Here is a 27,686-nt window from a genome sequence, read left to right on the forward strand (position 1 = left end):
GTGTGAGTGTGTGTGTGCGTGTGTGATTGTGGAAGAAGATGAAGGGAAGTCTTTTAGGCATAGCAAAACTAAACTCAAGCAAACTGTTTCTATCATCTTGTTGTTCTATACGCAATCTTGTTTCGTAAAGGCTTATTTGCCTTTCTGGAAGGTGATTGTCTTTGTTCCCATTATTTAGCATTTACAAGTAGTAAATACTCATTTAATACATATAATCAATGTACAACACACTCTTGTGTAGTTGTACGCAGTGTGTTTATTAATGCTTTTGTCAACAACTTTAACCGATAAATGGAAGCTGGTATTTCAAACAGATAATGAAAATATAGTAAAGCACAGCTGTAATAAAACTAACTAGACGCAAGAGGCCTGTCACGCTTTCAGCGGTGTGGAGAGGAGAGAGGAGAGTGTCATATTTGTCACCTTCCCGAAGCCAAAAAATGCAAGAGTAGAGATGTCGGATATGGATTAAAAAGTACGGAAGAGCTCTTTCACAGGTGAAACCATCAAAAACCAACAACTACTTTGTTTGCACCAACGTAAGATGCTAAAAATGTTAGTTACTGAAAGCTATAGGGAGGCATAACTAAACGTTTGTTTAATATATTGACACACCCTGCTGTGTAGGAACATTGTTGTTTCTGTTGGTCCTTGTATACCAGAGTTGTCAAGACTTTGGCTGTCTGACGCTTGCATTGGGACTTTTCATTCACAATACTCTGCAGACAAATCATATCGTAAGTGAAGCTCTCATATGCATGTTTTATTTTTCTCTCTGTTATTTCAGAACTAATATAGGAGAAATCTGCTATTATAAACATGAGTAGAAAGTGTGTTCTCCTGCTTTTTAAAAATCCTTATCACCTCACAACCCATCCATCTAAAAATTATCAATATAATTATGAAAAATTCCTCTGCATTTATTGTAATTACTGCTATACTATCATTATGTAGTAAGAAATAAAAAGGACACAAGTTCTAAAGAAAAAAATATTTCAATATTTATTTGCGGTATAAACATGTCTTGTGTTGTTTCCATATACTGTACAAATACATGGGGTCAATCGTATTTCCTTCAGTAGACAGAAAGGTGAAACTGCCCCGGTTAACATGCCCCTTGTTTTCATACACAGACAGATTGCATCTTCTTTTAAAAACCGTTTACAGCACAATACAAAACAGCTATTCAACGTGTGTTCGAAGCTGTAACACGATGCAAGATGCATTGTCAAAAAAATCCCTGAAAAATTCCTCACTGAGGTAACATTTTTAAAATCATTCACTTTTTCTTTCACTTTGTGTTTCGCGCTGCCGCCCCTCGCTCTGCTCCCGCTCGTCTTTCCCTCCCGAGCACATTCCTACCGAGATGTAGCTACAAGTTTAAGGACACAGAAACGGCCGTTCCCGTGATCTGGCAAATTTACAAACAGAGAAAAAGACTTGATTTCTCTTTCATTGTTACAAAGACACACACACACACACACAAAAAAAAAAAACACAAGAAAGCAGCTTGAAATCCATTTTCTTTTTGAGTAGAAAAGCTCCGTACTGAAATATATTTCAATCCTAGGGTGCAAGTGATCAAGTTGTTTTTCTTATTGTAAGTGGGATATAACTACAGACGCGGGAAGGCCATTCAAGCGTGGTAGTATTAGTTTCATCTCTGATGTTACAGGAGAGGAAATTTGCATATAAATTCTAACATATATATTCATATTGAAAGGCCACAGGAATAGCATAGAGCACATTATATCAAAACAAGACGGAGAAAGACGTTTTAATTATATAAGCGGGGTGGTGTAATTGTCTATTGTGAAACATAACTGGCATGCTGACCCACAGCTCTGGCTGTGTGAAGCAGTGTGTGTGTGTGTGTGTGTTAGTGAGGGCCTCTTTCAAGTTGGTAACGGGCACGTCGGCCCTACATTTTGGACACCCCAGGTGAAATGTTACTTCAGTCCACAAGCCATATCGAGCTGGATCTTGTATAATCATAATAGAATAGATATAGTACAAAAGAAGAAGATTAAAAAAAATGTTGAGGTCTTGAATCTACAAAATACTGCAAAAAAAGGTGTTTTGATATATTGCAGAGTAACAAAGAGGACCTTGTGTGACCCGTTACGGTAAAAAAACACAAAAAAAAACAGCTCGCTGTCTATTATTACCATGTTCTGATTCAAATAACAGAAAACAAAAGTCTCGTTTTCACACAACGTTTTTCTAAAGTGAGATACAAAGTATTGAACAGTCAGCATTAGAAACAAGTTAGAAAGATTATGTAAGGCCAGCTAAAACCAACCTTCTTCAGATTCAACTGCTGTCCCCTGTAAAACCCAGTCCTTTGTTTCCGTTTAGACCCTGTCCACATCCAAACCTCTGGAGCTCGCTTTTAACAATGGGCCTCATGCAAGAACCATAATCATGTAAACAGATCTGTTCTTTAGTGTGCAAGTTATTTGTTTTCTTAGACATTTCAACCAACTACAAGTTGTCCTCGGACCAACAGGCCAGAGGAGGACATGCAGCTGGTCTGAACGTCACTCATAACTCTACAAAGAGCTGTGACTCCAGTGTCATGATGGCTTTTAGCATCTTTCACAGTAGGCAGCGCAGACAACCGTATTAACAGCCTGCTAAATGTTATGTCTGCTAATCTAATCTGCTTTTTACATTTTTGTGAACAAAAAACATCAGGCTACCTGTTCGCCTGATGAAGCAATTCTAAAGCGCCAATTATGGAACAATCGCAACTCACGAATGTGCACGACCTCATACACAGGTGGCCATAACCAGCTTGAGACTTGCGGTTTACATGTTTGTGCAGTTAAAAGCTGAATCAGACTCCTGTGAGCATCCCTCACAGAAAAAAAGTGAGAGATTTAGGATGAAAAAACTAAAATGTTCTTGCATGACGCCCAATGTACCTACAGATAGCAGGTAGTACAGATGGAAGTGCTGCAGTGTTGTTGGACTCATTGGAGGAAACCTAAATTAAAAGCACAAATGCTGCAGCATTTGTGCTTTTTTTTGGGGGAGTCTTTGTTGTTAAGGTGCTTCTGATGTGGACAGGATCTCAGAAAACTCCTTAACTACATGCCGTGTGCCGCTGTGTTCAGCAGCAACAGCAGTTAAAAAAACGGTCCTCATCATTCATCTTCCCACCTGGTAAAGCATCATCCAACCCGTAGTTACGTCTGCTGTTAGAGAGCATACAGTACCACAGCATGCTCAGGTATACAAAATAATATCGATCTGTTTACTGTCAGCTCTATTATATATATATATATATATTTATATCATTTTATGTTTAATATATCTTTCATATACCCAAGGCTTACGGGTGAATCAACTCAAGACAAACCTTTCTTTGACAAAATGGGTGATCCCTTTGCAGAAAAGACCTTCCTTCTGTTTCCACCAATGCAGTTACGGGACGTGAAGCTATTGAAGTAGCTAAGTGCAGTCTGTAGCTGAGGCCAGTCCCAGTCCACAACACCATAATACCAACACCAAGAGCAGGATACAATCGCAGTCCCGTGTCCTATACAGTCCTTTTCTTTGTATTTTTGGTAAACGGAACCTAAGATGGGACAACAAATTGAAAAACTTCCTCTGAGGCGAAAAGAAGTAAGCTAATACAAAAGTGTTGAGGCACCTCCCCAGATGACCTCTCAGTTAAGTGTCCGCCTCAAAGTACAAACGTCAGAGGTGTGAGAAACCAGTTTGGCAATAACATACTGTGGTCGGACAATATGCGACGTGAGGAAATAACCGAGGAAGTTCAGTAGCTTACTTTCTGAGTGAACGAATCAAAACAGCTGGTGGAGACAACTGGTACTTCTTGTAAGGCAACTGGATGAACAGTCGTACTGGGAAGGAAGTAGGAACTTTCACTTGAAAACAGTTGGCCGACTGTCAACTCGCCTTCACCCACACCCAACCGCTGCTCGTCTTTGCCCCTAACCCCACCCTCTAACCCCTGAACCTTGTCCTTTGCTCGGGGGGCCAGTTCCTGCTCCCTCCCCACTCCACTGTGCAGCTGTCGGGACTCGTCGCAGCCTGGGACTGGCCTCTCCTCTCCGCTCGTCCTCTCTGAATGTCTCTTTATCTGCCTGCTTCTAGCACCGGCTCCAAGTGCCAACAAGTCAGTGGCTACACCACTGTGCAAACTGCATTAGGTCATTACAAACCTGAAAGGAAAAAACGAAACTTAAAAAAAAAAAAAAGACGACTAGGAATATCACAATAACGTTCCTCTTTGTTGGCGTCTCCACCCGTTCTTTAGTTTTACAATCTCTTAAGCCATTGTTGGATTGAAAAGATACGATTTCTATGTGTATATATATATATTTATATAAGGTACAGATTTGTGCGTAAATGTACACAAAAGTATACAAAATGCATAAAGACATACTGAATTTTCTGCTATGTACGTTGACATACATACAGTACACACAGTACAAACATACATACTTTGTATATGTGTGTGTTAATTCCTTGGTTTGTAAAACTCTACATTCAGTAGAGCGAGATTTCCTACAAGTAAATCCCAGATTCTCCACTTGGCACCAGTCAGCTCGGCCAGAGAGCCGAGAGAAAGACAGAGAGGATGTTGTTGTCTCATAAGTCGAGCGCTGTAGATTTTTCCTATCTTTGTATGAAGCCGTCTGTCCTCCCGCGTCCTTCGCTCAGTCAGTTAAGTCTCCTCGGTTCTTTGTGACAAGGCGAGTTGATCGGGGCTCTTCCTCCCTCGATTTCAATCAACTCCCACGGAGGACGCCATCGTAAACCCATTTGTCAGTTCCCCCACTGGGTTTAAAAAACACCTCGTCCCCTTTTTAACGCCGCACCTGTGACCTCCACCTGCCCATCCGACGCTGCTCCTTCGCCAGGCGCTCAGACAACGAGCCTCGGGAGGCTCAAACATTCATTAAAACCGGCAGCTTCCCTCCAGTGCAGACGCTTGTTATCATGGTAACAACACCGCCTTTAACCCCCCAAAGAAAGGAACAGTCACCCCACTCAAGTTTCATCTGGACTCCAGCGTGTCCAGCTGAAACACGTTGTGATTGGTCGGGGTGGTGAAGAAGAGCTGGTCGTGCGTCGGGGAGGTCGAGTGGTTGTCACAGGGGCTGTTGAGGCCCAGCGTCCGCTCAAAGTCCAGGAGCTGGCCCATGAAGTTGAAGTTTGGGGAAATGTTTGACTTTTTCCGCTTGACAAAGTCGTACGCATCGTTGAGTGACAGGTTGAGCTTCTGCATCAGGTAGGCCACCGTGACGGTCACCGAGCGGCTGATCCCGGCCAGACAGTGCACCAGGATGCCGCACTTTTTGGAGCGAGCCTCGTCTGAAGAGGAAAACCATGAGAGAGGTTTAGATTACAGATGTTTCAGCCATACATCCTAGCCTTCACATTACCAATGAGCTTTAGATTCTCTGTCTGTTCTAATAAAACAATACAAACAAATAGTAACTAGCTTGTTACTATTAGCAATGGTATCATATATATATATATATATATATATATATATATATATATATATATATATATATATATATATATAACAATTGTATTTGCCAAGATGTGAGGTAACATCGTGACATATAATCAAGGTAAATAGGAAAGAAAGAAATAAACAAAAAAAGGATGAAAGGACATCAATAATAATAATAATACATCAAACTAAAATAAATATTTCTGCACTTTAAATATGATTGTTGCTTATTTATTCATATCTAATGTTATAGAAATAATGATTATGAATCACTGACTAAAACCACATTTTCAGGCACTTCTAAGCAATGGATCTTATGACACGAGATTCAATTCTTCAAATGTAAATCAAAAGAAATCTGCACCTCAAACTATACCAGACTTTGTTGGTATTGAATTACAACTAAATAGCAATCATTTGTGCAACAGAAATATTAAACGTTATATAATCACAGCACAACACAGGCTTACTCCAAGTCCCAACGCTGACGACTCGACCTTTCTTCCTAAACATTTATTACAGTTTTACTCCAGAATGACTTTTCTCAATGACGGCAGAAGGACGTGTTTCATTCTGCTTTCTCGCTCTCAGTCTGAATAAAGAAGCCCATCTTACATTATTAAAGGCCTACATCCATCACCCTTCTATCAGTTACGAGCCCTTGCACTTGCATCACTGCAGGCCATTAGAGCGAGAGAGTTAAGTGCTTCTTTCCTTTCTTCCTCTTTTATCCTCTCCTTTATCTCTCTCTGCCTGCGTCTCTTGTTGTAGGATTGGGGTCAGTTGGCTCTTGAGCTCAGGCTGCCAAGCGGATGTCGAATGGAATTTATATGTGATGTGTGCTCACTTTCCACGACTATACACTGCTCAGAAGTCAAAGAAGTAAACCGTGGTTCATTTGTCCTGAACTGATCTCTAGATTGTGCAGCGTTACATCACTTTATTTGTGCTTTAAATGGATTATAACGCGGGAATTGTGCATTTATCCACCTGTTACAATGCCTGAAAACATCAAATCCCTCCATCTCTACATGTTCATACAATAATTTCAGATATTTAAGGAATCTGCAGTCCACATCAGTACATCCAAGGTCACATCTGGGTCTCCTTTTCAGCCTGAGCTCCTCTACCCATAATTACCATGCTGTTAAAAGACCTGATGTAATCCCTGCACATTACAGCCAGACTGCAACATTTAACATCAGCATGACCCGAATCGGCCACGACCTCTGGCTCTGGCATATGTCCCACTTGCTGCCACCTAAGCTGAAACATTAGCCTTAAAAAAAAGAAAGTAAAATGTCAGGGGTCTGGACAATCACAGAGACTGTGGTTCTCACTGACTCATCCGAGAGGGAATTTACTCATTCTCTGGGAATTCAGTCAGAGGGGACGATGGGAATGACGGGAAATACTGAAAATGGGACGAGGTGAGGGGCTGGAATCCTTGTGGCTTCAATTCTCAAATAATCTTTTTCCATGTTTCATTCAAAACTTTGCTTTCGCCCTAACCCTTGATATTTAATTCATGTTGAATCAGGAATAGTAAAAATGAGCCTGTGGACGTCTAAATGCAGCTCAACAAAGCAATTTTAGGAGAATTTCACACTTATTCTGTTTTAAACTATTTCCACAAAACATATGGCAAACATATTTGTACATGACGTATGATTAAACTCTAGGATCAATGTGTTGAAAGAGGGGAATGGATGATTCATTTAACTAAACTAGTGATGAAGTGACTAGTGAAAATTGTTTTAGGTTTTGGAGTGTTGGTTGGACAAATCAAGCAATTTGAAGGTGCCGACTTGGCCTTTGATAATTGTTTAAAACGTTTAATGCAAATACACCAGATGTACAGCTTCTCAAACTGCAGATTTGCTTCTTTTCTTTTTCACGTATTAAATAGTTTGCGTTTTGGACAGTTGGTCGGACAAAACAAGACATTTGAAGACGTCGCCTTAGATTAATCGATAATCAAAATAATGGTTACCCCGCTGTTTCCAAAAAGATCTGTTGTAACGTAACATAGAGAGTTCCCTCCGCCTTTACTTACCAATGAATGAAATGGCCTCGGGGAAAAACTGAGAGAGGTTCTGGCTCCAGTGATCGGAGATGGGGATCTGTTTGTACTTGAAGTCCCCTTCGTGTTCGAACATGTTGGGCAGGTTGGGCGTCACGTTGAGGATGTACTTGATGTTGTACTTGCTGAGCACATCCAGGTTGGTGGAGTCTTTGGCACAGCCCAGGTAAAGGTAGGGCAGGATCTGGACAGGGAACGCTGGCTGGTTGTTGGGGAGCGGGCTGCCCTCCGACTCGGTGGCGCTGCCCGGCTCACGGTCAGATTCCCCGTCTGAGCAGTCGGAGCTGATGCGAAGTCCTCCCAGGCCGAGGACGGAGGCCGGTGGCGAGCTGCTGGGGCAGGAGCAGTCCAAGTTGGTCTCGCAGTGCTCGGGGTACTCCGACTGGAACTTGTTGAAGCCCCCTGGAGGACGAGGAAAAGACAATGTCAGGATAAAAGCCAAGAAAATCATTTCCCTGGATGGTATTAAAAAAAGTGCCCTGTTCATGACCACAGGCAAGGTTGTGTTATACAACATCTACAAAATGGCAGCTGAATGTCAAGTCTGCGTGATACAGGGGGTGGACCATGAACTAGAATGACAAGAAATAAACCTTTAAATTAGAAATAAAATAATAAACAGAGTTAAAGACAAAACAACAACAATGTTGATGCTGGTAAATAATCAGCACAAATTATGTTTTCAAACATAACAATCTATTAAAACGCATTTCACCACTGTAAATGAATACTCTAGTTACATTTCATTCATTAGAGCAGCCAGGTGTAGGAAAGGCTATCCAAATGGAATCAATTTACAGAACTTTTTTCATCAACTCATATAAAGACGAATACATCATAAACATTATTACATTTGCCATTTCTATTGCAGTGTTTTACAATTACATAAATAAAAAAACAAATATATAAGATTTTTTGTTGTTGTTGAAAATGCAGTTATTGCAGCCACGCCACCTTTTTACGCAACACTACACATTATTCATATTTTATAATGTGACGGATAAGAGGAGATTATAGGCGATATTGACGTCATTGTGACCGAGCAAACAGGCCGGACAGATGTGCTCCATTGAGAAAAGCTGAGCCCTGGGGAGGAAGAGCAGCAGAGCCGACTGTCCTGCTGCCACAGCGCGCACCACTCAGCGCAGTGGACTTTTTGTGAATGGCAGCTCGGCTTTATGACTCAAGTGTAACATTTCTTTGATTGCCATTCAATCAAATACGTCCGCATCTCCTAACGCTACCACATGTTATTCTATTCAAATTTTAGAGTCCTTTATTCATTATTATTTTTATTTGTTTCAGAGTGTGTCGTCGTCTCCTCGTGTCCTTGTTCATTCATGAAAAAAACAAACAAAAAAAAAAAAACGCCAGTCTTTTTCCTGAAGGAGCACAACATGGCGGGGCCATTTTTTTGCAGCATTTAATTGAAAACATATTTGACCCAGCTCTATTTGCTGAGACACGGGACACCGTTGGACGCTTCTTTATATTGGACTATAATTTAAGCGAGTCTACCCAAATAAGAATACAAAAAAAATAGGCAATAATCAGCATTAAGTGAAGGAAGTGCAATGTCAAACTTCATTGAGACTTCGCAGTGAGTGCAGCTCACGTGTTCTCCCTCGTTTTCTATTAGCCTGTAATAACTGCTATAATAGTCGAAACTGTCGCTGCCTCATTATAGTTCATACATAACAAATAAGACACAAACTCTAGTCTGTCGACGGAGGATAACAGCTGGATGTGTTTGAAGTGTCGCCACTTAAATATCCCTACAAGCTATTTAAATATATGTAATAAGGTTTTATACTAACACGAGTGGAATTGTCAAAAATGTGAAGATGCCCTTTTCCCCAAAACAATATCTTCTCAAGCGGTTTGCTTCAGAGACATCAAAGACCCAGAAAAGGGATGAAACATGAACATGCGTGTTCATTAATAAAATCATCCCAGGTCAGATAAATCACAGCATGCATGTTGTTTCGTGCTTGGTGAAGAAGACGCATTCAGAAACAGCCGCGTAATTCCCCTCAGATGATTACATCAGAGTGAAATTAAACAATTTGTCTTTCCGTCAGTGTGAGTTCTTTTTTTTTTTTTTTTTTTTTATGAATTAACGCGACTAGGCTACGCCACAGAAGCGGAGTTTATCTTACCCTCCAGGTAGAAAGCCTTGCACCCGTCGTCCCGCAGTTTCTGCAGCAGCAGCCCCAGCACGGAGCTCCCCAGCCCGGACTCCTGCCGCTCCGGGGTCGCCTCGTCGTACAGAACCACCACGTCCGTCTTGCACCGCTTGACAAATTTCTCCTTGTCCTCGTTGTTGGGGATGATGGAGCGGATGGGGAGGTTGCCCTTCTTCAGCCTCCGGAGCATGAGGCCCGGGATGGCCAGGTTGATGGCCGACTCGATGTGCGAGGACTCGTACAGCTCGTGGGGTCTGCAGTCCAGCAGCAGCAGAGAGCTGGCCCCGGACTCCAGCTCCTCCTGCAGCCACTCCACGCTCTTACTCGACATCATCATCGAAGTCACGATCACAGAGTCTCCCCACAGATGATTTATTTTCATCAGGGAAACGTTAATCCGCCTGTCCCTTGGTGTGACATTTAAAAAAAAAAGCAACACAACAGAATAGAGAGAAGACAAATCACGGCGCTAAACTTCCCTTCCCGCGGCCGCCGCTGCTCCTGCTGCTGCTGCTGGTCCTGCGGGCGCGCACGCACACGCACACACACACATCCAACACGCGCGCACCGATGCCCCTCTGGTTGGAGCAGGAAACTTGAACATGCAGAGGTTTCTTTCCCTCCTTCCGTCAGTCCGATAGATTTGGAGGTTTCATTCCGGTCCATGGACGTCCATTTGGCGAAGCTCGCACCAACTTTGAGGCGCCCGCAGAGCCACAAAAAAAACGGCCCAAAAGAAGCCTCGTTAGTGTCCGAGGTTGTGGGCTTCGGACGAGTTGCTGTCGCTAAAACGCGGGATTCTTGTTGTTATTTGACATGCTGGCCCCGTGGAGCGCCTCTGGTTTGTCATTTCCACTGGACGCGTTAAAGAGGCTCTGCGGGCTTGTCACTGAGACGAGGGAGGGGCGGAGAGATTTAAAGGTGCAGAGCTGCGAACGATTCACACGAGCTCAGGCTGCTTTCACGACATCCACGTCCATTCATTGATAGTCGGTACAGTGCGGTCTGATCATGAATGACACGTTCGACTTAGGAATCTGCAAATAAAAGTCACAGTTAGTTTCTACACGGACACGTGTTCAGTTCATGGAACTGCAAATAGCCTTTTTATACAGTTCGGTTGTTAATAGGTCTACATTTTCCTCATGAATCTTATTAATAACACTTTTTGAGATTGTAAATTAATGTTGGACCCTTTTGCCTCATAGCCTACTTTCCTTTATATTACTAAAAGTTGCAATGTTTTTATTAATAACTTTACTTAATGCTTTCCAAATATTAATGAGAATTAGAAAAACAATCCTTTTAATGGACTTTGTGGTGAGTTTGTTTCCAGGGTGAGTAATTAACGTTCAATCTCGACAATTCAGCAAAAATGTCCTTAAAGTTCCCAAAGAAATTGAAAGTTGAACATTTACATATCCACGACAACCGGGTGAGCCCCATCTGCTGACGAAAATTGGCAATTCTTTGAATTAAACAAAATCTCCGGAGTAGCTACGAAATGGCTCGTGTTGTTTTGTCAAGTCACAGACAGAGAGAGAGAGAGGAAGTGGAAGTGTTTTTCCTCATTCTGTAACAAATGTGCTAAATAGCAGCATACAGCTATTTGCTATAGATAAAGTGGAGTAATGTCTACCCGAGTAGAGAAAGAAGTCTCTCTCCCTCTGTGTTTGTTGTTATCCAAGCGTCTCTGTGCTTTGTTTACGTAGCCAGGCCGCACATGCCTTTTGGGGCATATTTGCGGTTACTCGCCTCGACCCCCTGGTGTTGTTGCGTAGCGCCCGCCATTCGGTTCCCCCTCAGGTAAACACTGTTAGCTCTGTTGGCACCGTTAGCAGGCAGCTCAGCCATCGGCATGTTGAGAGCCGTTTGGAGGCAATAGATATTCTCTGGATTCCATATTGAGCACCTTTAACATTCACATTTCTTTCTTTAATCTTCATGTTTTTTTTGTTCAACCCAAGATAACACACCTTGTGTATATTGCTCACACAATGTATCCTTACTGGTATTGTATATTTGTGTACCTTACAGGCCAAAAAACGTTGTTCCTTCTTTTCTGAGCTCCAGACAATTAACAAATCGATTTTTTTTTTTATTGATGAGCAGTAACATACTTACAAGTAGGTTGTTATCATCCTGTTCATTTATTTTTGTTAATGCTTGACAATAAACTGTTTTAATGAAATACCTGAGGACAGAGTGTAACTTTGAATTATGGGCCTCGTGCATAAGAAGTGAGTCTGGCTCATTTTCCACTGATCTCCACACAACCTTTACTCTGTCTTTGACACTCACTTCATCCATTCAAGTTCATCCATTCATCCATAATTCACACTTCCACACATTCGCTTACCAATCAATTACTGGACACATTGCTAACTGAAAACTGGCCTTTGGCCACTAACTTGACAGGACGAGTGACAAAGTCCTAGTTTGTCTACTAGACTCATGTTAAAAGTTTGAGAGTGTTTTGTATTTTTTTGTTACAGCAAAAGAAACAAGAAGAAACGTTATTTTTCCTCACTTCTTTATTCAATTCCTCTATAATTCTCTGTACTTTTATTTAAATGTGAATTATTTTCATTTAGACTGTTTGATGTAAAACACTTTCTAGAAAGGTGATGTAAATATAAATATTTCTTCTTCTTATCACTACTAACGCTTAGTGTTATGATGTTATGTGGAAGATTCACATCTTGTGACAGCTCAATGGTGCTGGTGTACCTGCTGCTGTGGGTCATCACATACGATTCACCATGAATGACCTAATAAGGCATCAGCAGGTTGTGACAGCGGCAGAGAGGAGGAAAAGAGGAGCGTTTGATTTCCTCACAGCTGCAGAAAGGAGGAGTGGGGGATGCACCAGCTGCAGACAATGGCTCTTTATCCCCCCCCCCCCCCCCAGTGACTTATACACACACACACACACGCACACACCACACTAACAAAACACAGACATGCATGCATATACGCAAGTACACAAACAGACACACACACACACGCACACACTTTAGGGCTCTTGTGTTTCCACTCCCTTCATGGACAACAACAGGCTCTCTTAGAGATGTGTAGCCACTTCTGTGTGTCTGTCCAGAAGTAAACACAAACTATCATCACTTATTTTTAACTTTCATGACTGAGGACTGAAACTTCTGATGAAGCTCTATCACAGTTTGTTTGATTTAGTGTGCGACAGGACGATAACATGTCGCTTTAAGCGTACAAATAGACTGTGTAATAAGAACATCTGGTGGCAATCTGTGTCACACTGTCAAATATTATTTTTTGGGGTTCCTATATCAGATTGTTTAATGAATTATATCTTTAAGAGGAGGAGGAGGTTGTGAGGTCGGGGCAAAGACGGCAACATGACCTGCTGACTTGAAAAGGATGTTTTTTAGAAGTATCGTTATAGCTTGCCAAATATAATCGCCTGGTTTCGAAACACTGTTGAGAGGCAATAGATATACTCCCAATTTTGCATTTAGCACCTTTAACGAGCTGGATACGGTGCGGTCACTCAGTGTTGCTGCCAATTAGCTCCAGTGGCCAACCGCAGTACTACGACAATAAAATCTCAGGCAAAAAAAGCATTTCAACACCAGACCACCTTTTAGAAAAACTGTTGTCAGGTCACCTGCAACTGCCAACAAAGTAAAGTATTACTCTTTGTATTGTGAATTGATTTTTTTCTATCTGAATCCCTTTTATTTTATATTTGCAAAAATGCTCCAAAGCTTAGAAAAGTGAAAATGAATGTTGGCGGAGTGTGAGTGAGTAGGAGAGGGAGGAAAACAATTGGACTTCCTAATGCGGATGCAAACTTTCTTTTTGGCTGAGGCAAGCGATTTCAATTCAAATGATTGGGTGCCAACTTGGAGTCCTGTATCAAGTTCTTATACTACATCTATGATGCATTTCATGTTTTATTCTGATTGGCTGGTGTCTAGTAGTAACAGTCATATTATGCTATTCTTTCCCCAATTTTGATGTGGCCCTTCTCAGGTCGTCTAAACTCTACATCGGCGGATTGTCGGTGGTGAATATAAAATAACAGAAGCCTGGCAACATAAGCAAACAGCCTACCACCTGTCTTCAGATTTTGATTCAAATGTTGCTGATTGGTGGTCGTGACATCATGTTGTTCACGTTAAGCCCCATTGCTCATAATGAAACCGATTGAGAAGATATGTTGTCTGTGCCTTTAACTGGTATTTCTTCATAAGCAGAATGGGTTATGTAATAAAAGCAGGATAAGACAAATGAGCTTATGTAAAGATTAGGACGTATTCAACGCTATCTGAACAACAAAAGACATGAGCTCATCAGCAGCTTCACCCACCATCGTGAGTCTACTTGCTCGTACATGCATACAGCCTTTAATCTGCCATTTTGGGAAGAACAGAAGCTTTCAGATTGTCTTTGTACACACATTTCCTGTTTCACAATACATCTCGTCTGTGTCACAGTCACAGTCTTTAGAAAATGGCCCTCCTCCGTTCTCCACTATTGAGGGTTTTAATCAGGTTTATCGTGCTCATATTGAAATGGAATATGAATAACCGTCCGTACAGTATAACCTAATCAAACAGAAAAAGCAATATGCAATATGAATCTTTTCACTGTTGACACAGAGACTCATCCTTCACTGGTGGATGAAATCCTTCTGCCAGATGGAGGAGCCCTTAATTTCATCTTGAATCTATACTCCAGTATGGTAATGTCATTTTCTGAAGCATGAAGTTGAGATGAGCGTAAAGTCCCTTATTCCCTTTTGTACATCTAAGAACTGGAACTGAGCTAACCCGCCTGTATGACGTGTTTTTTCTCTGAATGAAAAGCCACATAACAGAAATATTTCACAAACCCAGGAAGCACCCAAAAAACAAGGACAAAGAGAAATCTTAACATGTGAAGATTTTTTTTTTTTTTGGGAGGGGAAGTGTTGTTCGCTAGAATTTAGAGATTGACAAAACAGATGAGGAGCAGTTTTTTTTTCCTCAGGAAGAAGTGACTTTATGATTCCACATACTCCTAAACTGCACCTGAACAAAGTTTTTAAAACTTCAATCTGAAAAAGTAAAGTCAAACTAAAATCATAACAATAAAAATGTTTTGTTCAGTGTAATTTAGAAAAATTGTATTTGGAAAAATGAAATGTATAAGTTCCCCTACATTAGTGTTCTCCAGTGCAGGAGTTTTTGTACTGACAGACAATGTTAGTAATTTGATTGCTGACAGTTGCATTTTTGATTTGAGCACATTCCATGTTAATGCGTGACATGATGTGAAGGTATGGAGTGATGAAGCACAGTGTTTGTTAGCTGCCGACGACAAAATAAAAAGTAATGATCTGTGGAAATCACTACGATATCTACGATATATTGCAATACATATACTGTCCGCAATTTTATTTGAGTGTCTGAAGTCTCCTAAATTGAACACCTATTCGAAATATGAATGTTTATATCAAAACTTAATAATGTGACATAATAGCAGGACAAAAATTGAGTTGGTTCAGACAAACTCGTCGCTTTGGCTGTCAATCACAGTCTGTCAATCCACGCAGGAGTCTGTCTGTTTACAAAGGAAAGAAACATGAAGCCATTTAGCTTCACTGCCGTCATGGACTGAAACACAAAACAAAAGAATAGATATAGGCTAGCGTTTGTTGCTCGGCCCACTGACTACAGCTAAACTTTAAATTAGCTAAAAGTAGGATTGTACTGTTGCAAACCGAGAGTCAACATTAGCAAAGTTTGCCAGATAGCCCACCGTGCGCTAGATCGCTGATCGGAGAGGATTCGACCGTGGAGATGAGACGTCCGCAAAGGAGCCGCATCGAAGAGTTGGTTTTGTGTACCCTCATTCAAATAATCTATCGTAGTGCAGGTGGCCGTTTCTTGACTTAATCTAAGAGGTTCGGTGGTGAAATGCAGGAAATTAGTTTTAAATCACATTTTGCCAAGTTTGCTCCCCATTTCAAGACATAACCCAAAAGACTACCAACTACCAGTCAACTCCCAAAGCATCCTCCAGAGGCTTTGGGCTTATAGTTTTACTATAACATATGCACAAAAGCTGCAGTGTCAGTGCACTTCAGACAGTGAATGGGAGATTAATCGAAACACTCTGTGTATGCTTGCCAAAAAAAGCAAAAGCACCTATTTAGCAATATTTCGTATTTACATCGATCGACAGATAGATCATTGACGAATATCTTTTCTTGTGTAATCTGTAACACCGGTGGGAAAATGTACCCACCCTGGCATCTCTGCTGTGGACTCGTGCGGGTCTTCTTAGCCATGAACAGCTTTAAACTAAACTCATTTCTGAACCAGAAAATCTGCCCACATCCCTGGTAAATCACCCTGTGTTGTATCCAGTATTCACTAAAAGTCTCCTATTCATTGTCAATGGAGTGGCTCCAAACATTTTTTTTCCACAGATGACGTTTAAAATATGTAACACAAAATGAACTGTTCCTGTTCATTAAGACATCATTTGTAGCTCAAGTCCTGATCAAAAAATGAATTGTAACTTGCGCCCTGTCTATCATTATTATCCAAATATGCTGCATTTACATCACGATTCTGTTTCTTTGTCTTTGTCTGAGGTCTCTTTAAGGCAGACTGTGGTTTAAACCCACTCACCTCAGTTATGGAGTGAGGTGGCCACCCCTCTCCCACGCTAACGCTGGCATTTCCTCTGCTGTTTCCTTTGCCCCCAAACACGCAGGTCGCCAACACATAAAACACAGGCCTGGAAAATGTACCACAGCACTTTATCTGTCTCTGCTCAGTCGCTCTGTGATTCGTGTCTATTTTGTAATCGCAAACATATGCAGGAACATAGATTGTTATAGTTAGTGATTAGTGGCTAAATCTTAGGTTTTCATAAGGTGACTGATTTAGTTGTACTTTTTTCAAGGTATTTAAAGTACCTTGATTAGGAAATTAAAAAGCTTGACAGAGGTACTTTTACTTTAGTTGCAAGGCTATTGTATTGCTTTACAGTATAGTGTACTGAAGTAGATTGCACTACATTCGATTACACACTTCAACAATTCTCTTTTCTATATGATTATATGAATATTTTATATAAAGCACTTTGTAAAAAAGCACAGTGAAATATCTGGCGTTTTTTCTAAATTTATTTCATTATTATTATTATTATGGTATCATGGGCTAGGCGCATTACCAGCAACCATTTGTCCAAAAACTAGTAGAAGAAAATACAAAAAGATTGCAGTAAAATACTAAAGAAATCAAGAATGCAGTAAGAGCAAATGAAAAAGAAAAGAAAATCAAGAGGACGCAAAATGTGAATTCTAAAATGTGTTTTTAGGGACAGCATAGCCACACAGGAATGCCATTATTGGAAGAAATTATAATGTTTTTTAAAATTCCCGCTTTTTAAAAATCTCTGCACGGCCACTCTAAAATAGCGGTTCGGAGAAGATCTTATGGTTAACAAAAAAGCAAACGTTAATTAAAGGTCTGTGACTGGAAGTGATATGAGGTCTCCCGCATGTAAGTCACATGCACGACACATCCATCCCTGACCCACGACCTCCACATCCGTACACTATGAACGTTCACATTAGACATAAATCAGAGACGCAGATTCATCCAATATGGCCGTAATTGCAAGGCATACTGGGATGGTTTCTAGTAGAAATTTAAACAAAAAAGCTTTGTTGCCTGATTTGCTCTGGTTAGTTCCAGAGTCGAGGAGCCCTACCAGGCTCCTACCAGAGAAACTCAGGCTTGTACGGGGTTAGCAGGTTAGAAATATTGTAAAGAGACAGCCTTAAAAGTAACTTTCCAAATCTAATCTAAGGCAACCCACTGTACAGAGGTCACATTTGGAGTTATGTGCATTCTGAGAAGTGATCTCGAACCAGCTGAAGCTCAGAGAAGCTCTACTAACTGAGTCAGGATTATAAAGAGTTGCTCTGCAGATAAAAAGAAACATTCTGGTTCGTGAAATTTTTTTTTAACATGAAAAATAAAGCTGGTTATCAAAGGTGATACTTATGTGAGGAAATTTAGCAAAGCACATCAACGCCAACAACCAGAAACAGCTGAGGTGCTGAGTGATGCCTCACCTCGAAACAAATGTGATAAAATAACGGAACACTTTCTCAAATGTAGCTGCCTCAAACGTCTGGGATGACATGGTGAACTGGTGAACTGGTGGAGCGATCCCCGTGTAAAAAGTAAAAAGGAGGCCGGTGTTAATGCTAATGTCTTCACTGGAAGTGTGTGAGCACTGACCGCTATCAATTCTTCAGAAATCCTAGAGATAGAGAAGTGTGACTGTGTGTGCATTCATGCTGTATGTGTGTGTGTGTGTGTGTGTGTGTCTATTAAAGAGAGGTGAACACATGCTCACGCTGTGAACTCCGAGCCATAGAGAAGTCTCTCAGCTGAATGCATTATTAAAGACCAAAGCAGAAAGATGGAGAGCGACAGAGAGACTAACATTACACAAAGAGGAGAGACAGAGAGAGAGAGACAACAATCTTGAGGGAGAATGGATTTAAAGTGGAGCTGGCTGAGTGACAATGATGGAAATCAGTTTACCAAGTGTACATCTGAATCAAATCTCCTCAGTCTAGCAGTGATCATGAGAGGAAACAACTGAATAAAACATGCAATCCTTCACCGCCAACCCTTTGTCCACCAAAATACTGCTAATCAGCTGATTTGCCAAATATGTGGCAATGTTTCATCCAATCTAAGTGTGACATACTCAAGGGGAGACACTCCAGGGGAATAGGGTAAAAGATAGCAGCTATCACCATGAAGCTTCCCCAGCTGATTATTTACACTAAGTTGTCTTATTAAAGAAATGCGTTTAAATAAGCAAATGAGGCTTTATTTAGGATAACTTTCAAGAACAGAAATTTGAACATTGGATAAAGACAGCTAAAACATTCTTGTTTCATTTTCTTTAAGGTTTTTACAGAGGGAATATTTGTATCACTCCACAAATCAGAAAATACTGTCAACAGACATTTAAAAAATCCATTTCACCATGTTTTTAGGAATAAAATGTTCAAATCAGGCTATGAATTATATATGAACAAACGCCTCTGTAAAAACTTTCAGAATATAGATAGGGATTTAGCTGCAACGTTTTGTTTTTTAAGTGCTACTGAAGTGGAGACTTCTGGCTCAGAGTATGAGAAAAAAAAATAGTTTTGAGTAAATGGCTTAAAGATATGTATTGTTTTCCTTATTTGTGCAAAACACTGCAGGGGAAAAGGGTAATGTCCAGTGTTGCTGATGATTCTCTCTGACCAATCAGTGGTCTGCACCTTCTAGTAACAGTTTGTTTAGAACCGCAACCAAACTGGTACCAAAAAAAAGTACCAGGTACTATCTACTAACTTTAGTTGGAAAACCAAAAGTAAATGAGTTGAGTAGAGCACTGCTGTACCGCACAGTGGAAACGTGGTATTAGAGCATTCTGAGGCCTTTGCCCTTCACAGAAGTCATAAGGAGCAGGTCAGGGTGCACGGTCGGGCTGAAGAAGCACAGGACTAAGACAATGGAAACGAGGTATTTTGTCTTGTGTGTCGTTGCTTTATTAAGGATTTTGATCAAAGTTACGGACAGATCGTGGTTCGGTTTCATTTTTCGCGGTCGGTCGATCCACGACTTTGATCGAGATTGAAATATCTCAAGAACGGTTTTCATGCATGTTCGTGACATTTTGTAGATACATTCATGGTCTCCAGAGGATGAATCCTTTGATAATGCCCTGACCTTTCCTCTAGCACCACCGACAGGTGAAATTTTAGGTGATAAACATTATACCTGCTAAATATCAGCATGGTAGCATGCAACTACAGCACCACTGTCCTTTAGCACTAGCTAGCATGGCAGCTGTAGACTCGTGTTACAAAGTTTATACATCCCGTCTTGTGTTTCATGTCCCTGTTGATTCGTACAACATTTAACCAAAGGCCATGATTATTTCCTCACTTTAAAAACATGTTTTGATTGCTTCTGAATGTATTTGCTAATGCGAATAAGTTGAACATCATTTTAAAGAGACAAGGTGGTCACAGCAAAGGTTAGAGAACAGGGTGGGATCAGCAGCTCTTTGACTCAATCAACACTTCAGTGGTAGCTGAAGAACTAAAGTCTACAAACCATAATGGAGCAGGTAGACACACCGTCTGTCAAAGAGTTAACAGTAGAAATCCACCCTAAAACTGAGTCACCCAACCTGTCCTCTAAATCGCTGTGCTGCTCTCTAAGCCTGTCGCCGATCCAGAAAACACATTTGACTGGTTTTATTCCCTGTTTGAGTGAGTATTTAATAAACCGCTGAACCAACACGACAAAAGCAACATCAATTCTGGTTGACTCTTTATTTGAACTTTAAAATAAATATATATATATATATTTGTTTTTAAACCACCTGTACGCCTACTGTATCTAATCGACCTGCAGAGCAAACACACTGTAACTATGTAAGCAAGATTGTAAAAGCACTGAGGTGAGTCACCGTGTGTGAACTCCTTCCTCACCTCTCCCTCTTACTTACACACACACACACACACACACACACACACACACACACACACACACACACACACACACACACACACACACACACACACACACACACACACACACACACACACACACACACACACACACACACTACTGTGACAGCTGAGAGGCAGGGCAAAAGACAGATGGTCAAAGGTGGCCAAATAACACACTAACGATCTGTTCTATCTCATGAAGAGTTTCACTTTCCTCATCTCTGTTTCAGCTCCAGCAAGAGTTGTCTGACAAGCGCATCAGCACATCAATCCAGCAATTTTAAAGCAAATACAAGCAACCTCATAACTACTGCGGTTACGTAAATACAATAAAGGATCTGAATGCTCAAGATGTAGGTATGTAATTGCCATATGTGGAAGTGAAAAATCAGTTTGGATGCGAGTTGTCTTTCTGTCCATGATAATACAGCTACAATACACGGTGAGTTATAACTTTAAGGTCACAAGAGCTAGTTTTGACGCCTTGTGCGGATGGTGCACATTCGCCTGTGTCTGTGCTAAAGTTTTTCCTCTCCTCATCCTTCTGTGTCTGCGAGTTTTAGACGTCGGGTACTTTAAAGTTTGCGGGTCCTCTCCCCCTGAACGGCGGCCAATTAGTGAGCGGATTTCCCTCCTAATCAGTGAACAGAATATGAAACTTGAGACAGTTCTGGGGCTGAAACGAATCGCTGGACGCTTCGAAGCTTCATATATATATAACGTTGACATTCAAATTCTAAATCAACATTGAAATGCTGGGCAGCTTCCACTTGAACTTAAGCAGGGATTTGCCTAAAATGTGCGAAACACATGAAAAGGTTGAATTGATATGAGAAGGTTCCAAACGTCCCGGGCGGTTCATAGTTAGAATGAAGCTTCTTACTCATTTCCATCACAACTAAACTAAAGGGAAATGTAAATGTCTTTGTTCTACCATATTTAAAAACATCAGTTAATATAGAACTTGTACATTTTGAAGCTTTTACGTGTCTTAAAAAAGGCGGTTGTAAACAAGTGGCTGAATGAGACTACAACGCGTTATCAAGCAGAACACCGGTCTGCTTGTAGCTCCACGGTGGTGACGTGAATGAATGCCACCGTGGATTAGTGTGTTTATAGCGAGACTATTTTGCTGAATGAAACATGTACAGTAAGTCTCATGAAGGTTTTTTTTTTTTTACCACACAGAGTTTATCTTCTGCAATAACAGATAAAATCCTGTTGGAACCGGAGTGATGCTAACTTCCTGGTTGGCCTACAAAAAAAACTTTATACAGTTATGAGAGTGTTATGCAAGCCTGATACACACCCATTCAGGTGAGTGTTATTCAAGAAAGTAACACAAGCTGTAACAAACATGGTATCTTGCTTTTAGACACATTTCTAAGCTACATCTTTGACCTAACTCGTGGGTGTGTAACATGAGCAGTCACGCTTCAGAGAGGCAGGTGACGTTAAGGTGAGACGAGGCTTCAAGAAGTTACGTCCAAGTTTGTTTTACGGGCTGGCTCGTTGTAAAGTAGGTCATCAACTTTACACTCTCAGCACACATTTACACACCTTGAAGCGTGTGTGAGCTGGTTGTATTTGTGTTACCTGAGCATTATATTTGTGTGATTTAGAGCGGGCGCTGTAGTTTCATATTCTACTGTAAGGACCTTTTCCTGATTATATACTTGGATACAAATTCAAGTTTCTGTCCATTGAAATGAATCCTGAAATAGACCGATGATAAGAGGGCAGCATGAACTGCTTTTTACAAGAGCTGAAGCTCCTTTTTTCAGAATGTCAAAAAGGGCTAGTTGGTCAACAAGATTAAAAGCCTTTTTTGTTGTCGACTTACAACAGACGAAGAAAAAGAAAGAAAGAAAAGAAACCTCACTCCCTCCGTCCATTCACTCCCATTGGGATCAAATGGAAAAGATAGTTTTGGAGCAGAAGCTGAGGCGTGGGTTGGAGGAGCAGAGCGCCAAACCTCAGCCACTGCCGACAAGCACGGCTTAGTCTCAGAGGGTGAAGGAGTGGGAGGCGATGAGGGGGGGAGAGAGGGGTGACAAGGTGGGGGAGGAGGGCTGAAGCAGGAAATGAGGCACTGGGGAGTATTGCCAAATCCAGCAGCGGTCAGAGAAGACATGGCGGGACTGAGGCTCAAACAAGTTTCCCCTCTTTAGAGAAAGGATCTGTAAAGAGCGTAAAGACTTTCCACACCTTTACATACTTCTGTTTGCTATTGTTAATGTGACTTTGTTGCTAAGAGCTCTATCTACAATTTTTTATTCTTGGTCTGTGATACTGCACCTCTGCTCTTTTCGCCTTAAAAAAAAAAATCACGTTTTATTTCTAAAAAATGCATTGATTGTTTCTGATGTTAGTAGAGGCGGTCTGTATTTCAGGCTATGGTGTCCCGCCACCACAAATTAACACAGTATAAAATTCAGACTTTATGAAAAAAGACTTTGATTATCATTGCAAACAGCTGCTTCAGAAAGTGGGCCATAATAAGGTTGTATGCATATTACCAGTATTTGTCACCTACGCATGTTGTCATGGTTTGATTCACACGGATCCCTTAACATATAAAAGAAACTATGCAGCTGAAGTTTGGACACGCGAGGCTTCTTTGAGGCTTTACTTGCTCGCTCATGTTGCTTTGAAAACTCACAACCTGACATTCAGAGTAATATACGTAAGCCACTTTTGTAGCTATTGGGTGTTTACATTATTTTGTCTACCTTGAGCATATGGATCCGTCTGTATTGATGAACTTCTCTCTGGGCTTGTAAAAACTTATAGAGCACCTGCTTTGCTTGTCACTCACTGGAAACAAGCAGAACGCAGACTTATTCTGTGTTTTTCTGCGGTGGTTCCTCTTCACTGTGTATTTGGTCTCCGCAGACCGCCTCTCATTTCTTTCCTAGAACTACAAAAATGTCAGTTCCCCCTCAGCTCATTGTGCAGAGACCACCACATTGTAACAATGATCATTTCAGTGAGCAAAGACTAGATTATATCACAGGCTAGTACAACTTGTAACCCTAAGAATACACACTGGCAATAATGTTTCGTTGTTTTTCGCCCGGCAGCCACAGTGAAGCTATCTATGGCAGCGCAGCCTCCACCTGCTGCAACAGGACACAGCAGCAGTGAGAGTGGCCTGGTATCATCTCAATCTCATAAAGTCAGAATATGACACAATGTTTGAGGACACGAAAAAAGCCAAGAGGAGCTGACACACTGAACTAGTAAAACGCACACTGACACACACTCAGGCAAGCAGTAGCAGCAACCACAGCGCACCAGGAAAAACATATCCAGATGTTCTGCTCATAAGATCACCAACCCCCTCCTACACACATACACACACAGACTTGTGGGCCACACATGGGCTACATATTACAGAGGCTTGCTCTCCAACTTCTCTTTCCTCCCCTTTCTTTTTCATGCATGCACACGCTCACGCATTTGTACAGCTATATTTGTGAGGACTTTCTTTGACATAAAGCATTCATATCCTTAACTTTAACCAGCACAACTAAACCCCAAAACACACCAGAGCGGTCGTAAAGTGCGGCGAGTTATGACCGTTGTCACTCCTGTGACATGTTGACCTATGTTACAAAGAATTTCTTCCAGGAAGTCCAGTTTGAGTAACAGATCGATTAGTTTGAAAGCTTATCAGACGCCAAAACACTGCACAGAGGCCTCACCCTTAACTGAACTGCAACTACAAAATATGTTCATGTACGGTTGATATTCCAGTTATTCCCTTGATGAATAGTTTGGTTTGTAAAATGCCAGAAAATAGTGAAAAATGACCATCACGTCCTCTCAGAGTTCAATGTGACGTCTTCTAACGTCTCGTTTTGTCAGAACAAAAGTCCAAAACTCAAAGACATTCAGTTCACAATGATATAAAAGAGAAAAGCAGTAAATCCTCACAGTGGAAAAGTTGGAACCAAGGAACAGTTGGTGTTTCTACTTGAAAAGTTACTATAGATTATAGTTGCAGATTCATTTTCTGTCAATTGACTAACGTATTAATCGTGTCAGCTCTAACCTAAAACCAATTCTAACTTTTATCCCTTTAAACAATTCTGTCAAACAATTTCTGGCCTGAAGGTCCTCCCAAGGTTTAAAACTGGAGTTGGTACACACACACACACACACACACACACACACACACACACACACACACACACACACACACACACACACACACACACACACACACACACACACACACACACACACACACACACACACACACACACACACAGTCAAGACTTGCAGTTATTGAACCCACTCTTTCAGCCCCTCCTCTCCTCCACTAGAGCTCCTGGCAGGCCGTCTGGTTGAGGCCCATAGTAAAGGGAGCCGTTTTCTCTGGCAAGAGTGTGTGTGTGTGTGTGTGTATGCGTTTGAGTGTGTGTGTGTGCGTGTCCTCGGGCCCCAGACAGGAAGGAAGAGAGTGGGCCCGGCAGCACAGCTTCAGAATTCCGGTTTTGTTTTTCTTCTTTTTCCATCAGTGCAGAGCCTGAGTCGGGTCTTAAAGAAACAGTCATTAATATTTTCCCCTCTTAATGACGCCACACTGTTCTCAGAGACCTCCACAATTAGACCCAGTATGATTCATTACAGTACTACGTAAACATGGTACCAGTTTGTTCAATAAAGAAGTCCAATGAATGAATAGGTCTTTTATGGCTCAGATGAATCTGTTCCTGGAGAAAGCACAGCGTGCGTCTGAGCGTGGCCTCAGGCTCATTTTCATTGAGCGTCTAAAAATAAAATAACTGATCCAGCATCAGCGATCAGGTTACGTGAATTACTCAGGGGGTGAAATATAATGATTTTGGACACAAGCAGGGCAGGTGTATTTAGCTGCCACCCCCGTGTTTTTGTAATAAATCATCACTCACAATCTGGCAAAGAAAGGGTTGAAAATGAGCACTGGATGACAGCTCACGGCTCATGAACTTAACGTCTCTGCTGAGGACAATAAAGACAGAAAAGTCATGCATTTCTTGGGTAACCTCTCGAGCTCTGTGGACCAATCAGAGCAGGAATAAAGTAACCTTAGTGACATCATCGATTTGGCAACGATTATGAAAACAAACGCTCGTTCCCTCGTTACACAAAAAGAGCTCCGTGTTGTGAAAGAGCACCCAGATTGATTTTATCAACTGATTTCAGAGAGATACGCGTGAAAAACATGTATTAAGAAGGTACACAATAAGTTACCTCCAATGTATAAAAGGATACAAAGACAAGAACAAGACGCTGATCTTTCAAACTGCAGTAATTACAATCAGCCATTCAGCCGTCCAAATAGCACCATCATTTCAACTTGAAGTATATAAACTGCCTTTATTTTACATTTTGTTTCATCGTCAACAATCCAGTCAGGAGAGCAAAACCAACAATGTGTTAGTTCATCTCTCAATGCTCTCTGTCTGTGGCTCTCAGCCGTAAGCCAATTAGTTCTCGGGACACAAATATACATAAACAATATATGTATAATTTCACTTGAAAAAAGGCAACATAAGTTACTTAAACAGTGAGGTAATGTAGATTTTAACAAACAACAGTCAAAAAGAAAAACATAGTGCATTGGTCAAAGAATATGTTGCGGCCCGGGTTCACACTAGAGAGTATTTACTTACTAAGGACGCAATTCAACTTCTCTCAGTGCTTCTCCTAATGATGGCAGTAAACAAACACGGAGTATCTGTGGACCGCTAACTCAGCGAATAAGGTCAAACTCAGGTTCCTGTTTCTCCTCTTTCTGCAACTTAAAAATGCTGCTGAGTGCATCTAAAATAATAACTGTGTGTAACTCACGGACATGTTGGTTGTGATTACCGTTTGCAGTCGATGTGCTTTTTGATGAAGAAGAACATTTCATTCTGATGCCTTTCTGCGGGAGCCTGCACGTGCACAAATAGATTTAAATACGCCCACACGGTTAGTGCAAAGGCAAGTATGAAAGTCTCTTGCATGTTTCTACACTTTTGTACACACACACACACACACACACACACACACACACGCACACACACACACACACACACACACACACACACACACACACACACACACACACACACACACACACACACACACACACACACACACACACACACACACACACACACACACACACACACACTGACTTGTAGCAGCAGGTCCTTCCGTCAGCAGAAAAGGGACTGCGCTCTCAGCACTCTTGTAGAAGAACAACTTCTCTAATATTCAACTCCTTCACTTCTGATATCTCTTTGTCAAACAACCAGGCGCCGTACATCAGCAGTTAAGGCTCGGTGTGCATTTAAAGTCCAGTCGGGAAAATGTTCCCAGACCGTGTGCAAGTTTGCACATTTTAAGTGTGATCAACAACAGTGAGAGAACACTGCATACGTGTTTCTGTTCACGGTGTTGGTGCGACCCCATTTCCTTTACACCACAGCTCGACCTCTCTCTGGGGCCGCCATCTTTAGGCCTCCTCTCGTCTCTGGAGATGCAGACCGATCTCCATCTGGTTCTCCAAACACTCCTTGAGTTTGTCCTCTGTCAGCGTCAGACGCTGCTCCAGGATCGAAACCGTCTGGATGGAGGCAACAAGAGGAGACGGACAAGACGAAGAAAGAAAGGGGGGGGGGGGGGGGGGGGGGGAGGAAGGAGATGGATAAGAGAGAAAGAGCATGTTAGAGAGGGCTGTATAGCATCAGCTTGACAGTAATGACTATATAATGGCTGCGTTTGTGTGTGTGAAAGAGGCAGTTGTGTGTGTGTGTGTGTGTGTGTGTGCTCGAGACAGATGTTGCGCATGCAAGACAATCCAGCTGATTATCGCAGAGAGGTCTGCTGCCTGAGCCGAAAACACCAGAGTTTCTGTGTCTGGCACGCACTCGCTCTTGTTCTCCCTCTCACACAGTTGCATAAACAGCCTTACGCACACAGAGAATACAAGAAGGTCGCTATCCGAAACAGGACGGGCATGTGTGGGTAGTGAGATCACAGTGCGACATACTTTTCCTCTCGGCATCCTCCAACAGTGACAGCATTTGTTGTGCACTTGTGTCATCTGAGCCTGTTTACCAGAGGAGCACCCAGGTGTAATTTCACCATCTGAATGAAGCGATTACTGAGCTGTCTTTTTATTGTATCGAACATCAAGGCAGTAACGTAGTCAGCCTTTTATCATCTGAAACAAATACAAAGAAGTAGAGGATTCAAGACAAAATACTGTTTTTTCGTCAGAGTTCTGACACGATAAGGAGAATTGAGCAAAGTACTGCACTTCTTAACTCGTTATAGTGGCTGTAGTTAGAGAACGTGTTAGCTTAA

General features: G+C 41.5%; 2 protein-coding genes across 2 annotated transcripts in view; both read right to left on the minus strand.

Annotated features, from left to right (window-relative positions):
* Positions 1–976: 976 nt before the first annotated feature.
* dusp7 (dual specificity phosphatase 7) lies at positions 977–10,564 on the minus strand. Its single transcript, XM_076111014.1, has 3 exons — positions 9,740–10,564; positions 7,554–7,982; positions 977–5,349 (listed from the first exon to the last, which is right to left on the minus strand). The coding sequence occupies exons 1-3, from the start codon at positions 10,146–10,148 to the stop codon at positions 5,033–5,035; spliced, it is 1,155 nt and encodes a 384-aa protein (XP_075967129.1). The 5' UTR covers positions 10,149–10,564; the 3' UTR covers positions 977–5,032.
* Positions 10,565–25,692: 15,128 nt separating this feature from the next.
* poc1a (POC1 centriolar protein A) overlaps positions 25,693–27,686 on the minus strand; it is a 33,955-nt gene continuing 31,961 nt past the window's right edge. Inside the window, exon 11 of the mRNA XM_076110654.1 lies at positions 25,693–26,943. Within this exon, the coding sequence (XP_075966769.1) occupies positions 26,833–26,943 (111 nt within the window). The 3' untranslated portion in view covers positions 25,693–26,832. The remainder of the gene's footprint in view (positions 26,944–27,686) is intronic.

Source organism: Anarhichas minor, unplaced genomic scaffold (genome assembly GCF_050575085.1).
Source record: "Anarhichas minor isolate MPS153535 unplaced genomic scaffold, ASM5057508v1 ptg000043l, whole genome shotgun sequence".
NCBI lineage: Eukaryota > Metazoa > Chordata > Actinopteri > Perciformes > Anarhichadidae > Anarhichas > Anarhichas minor.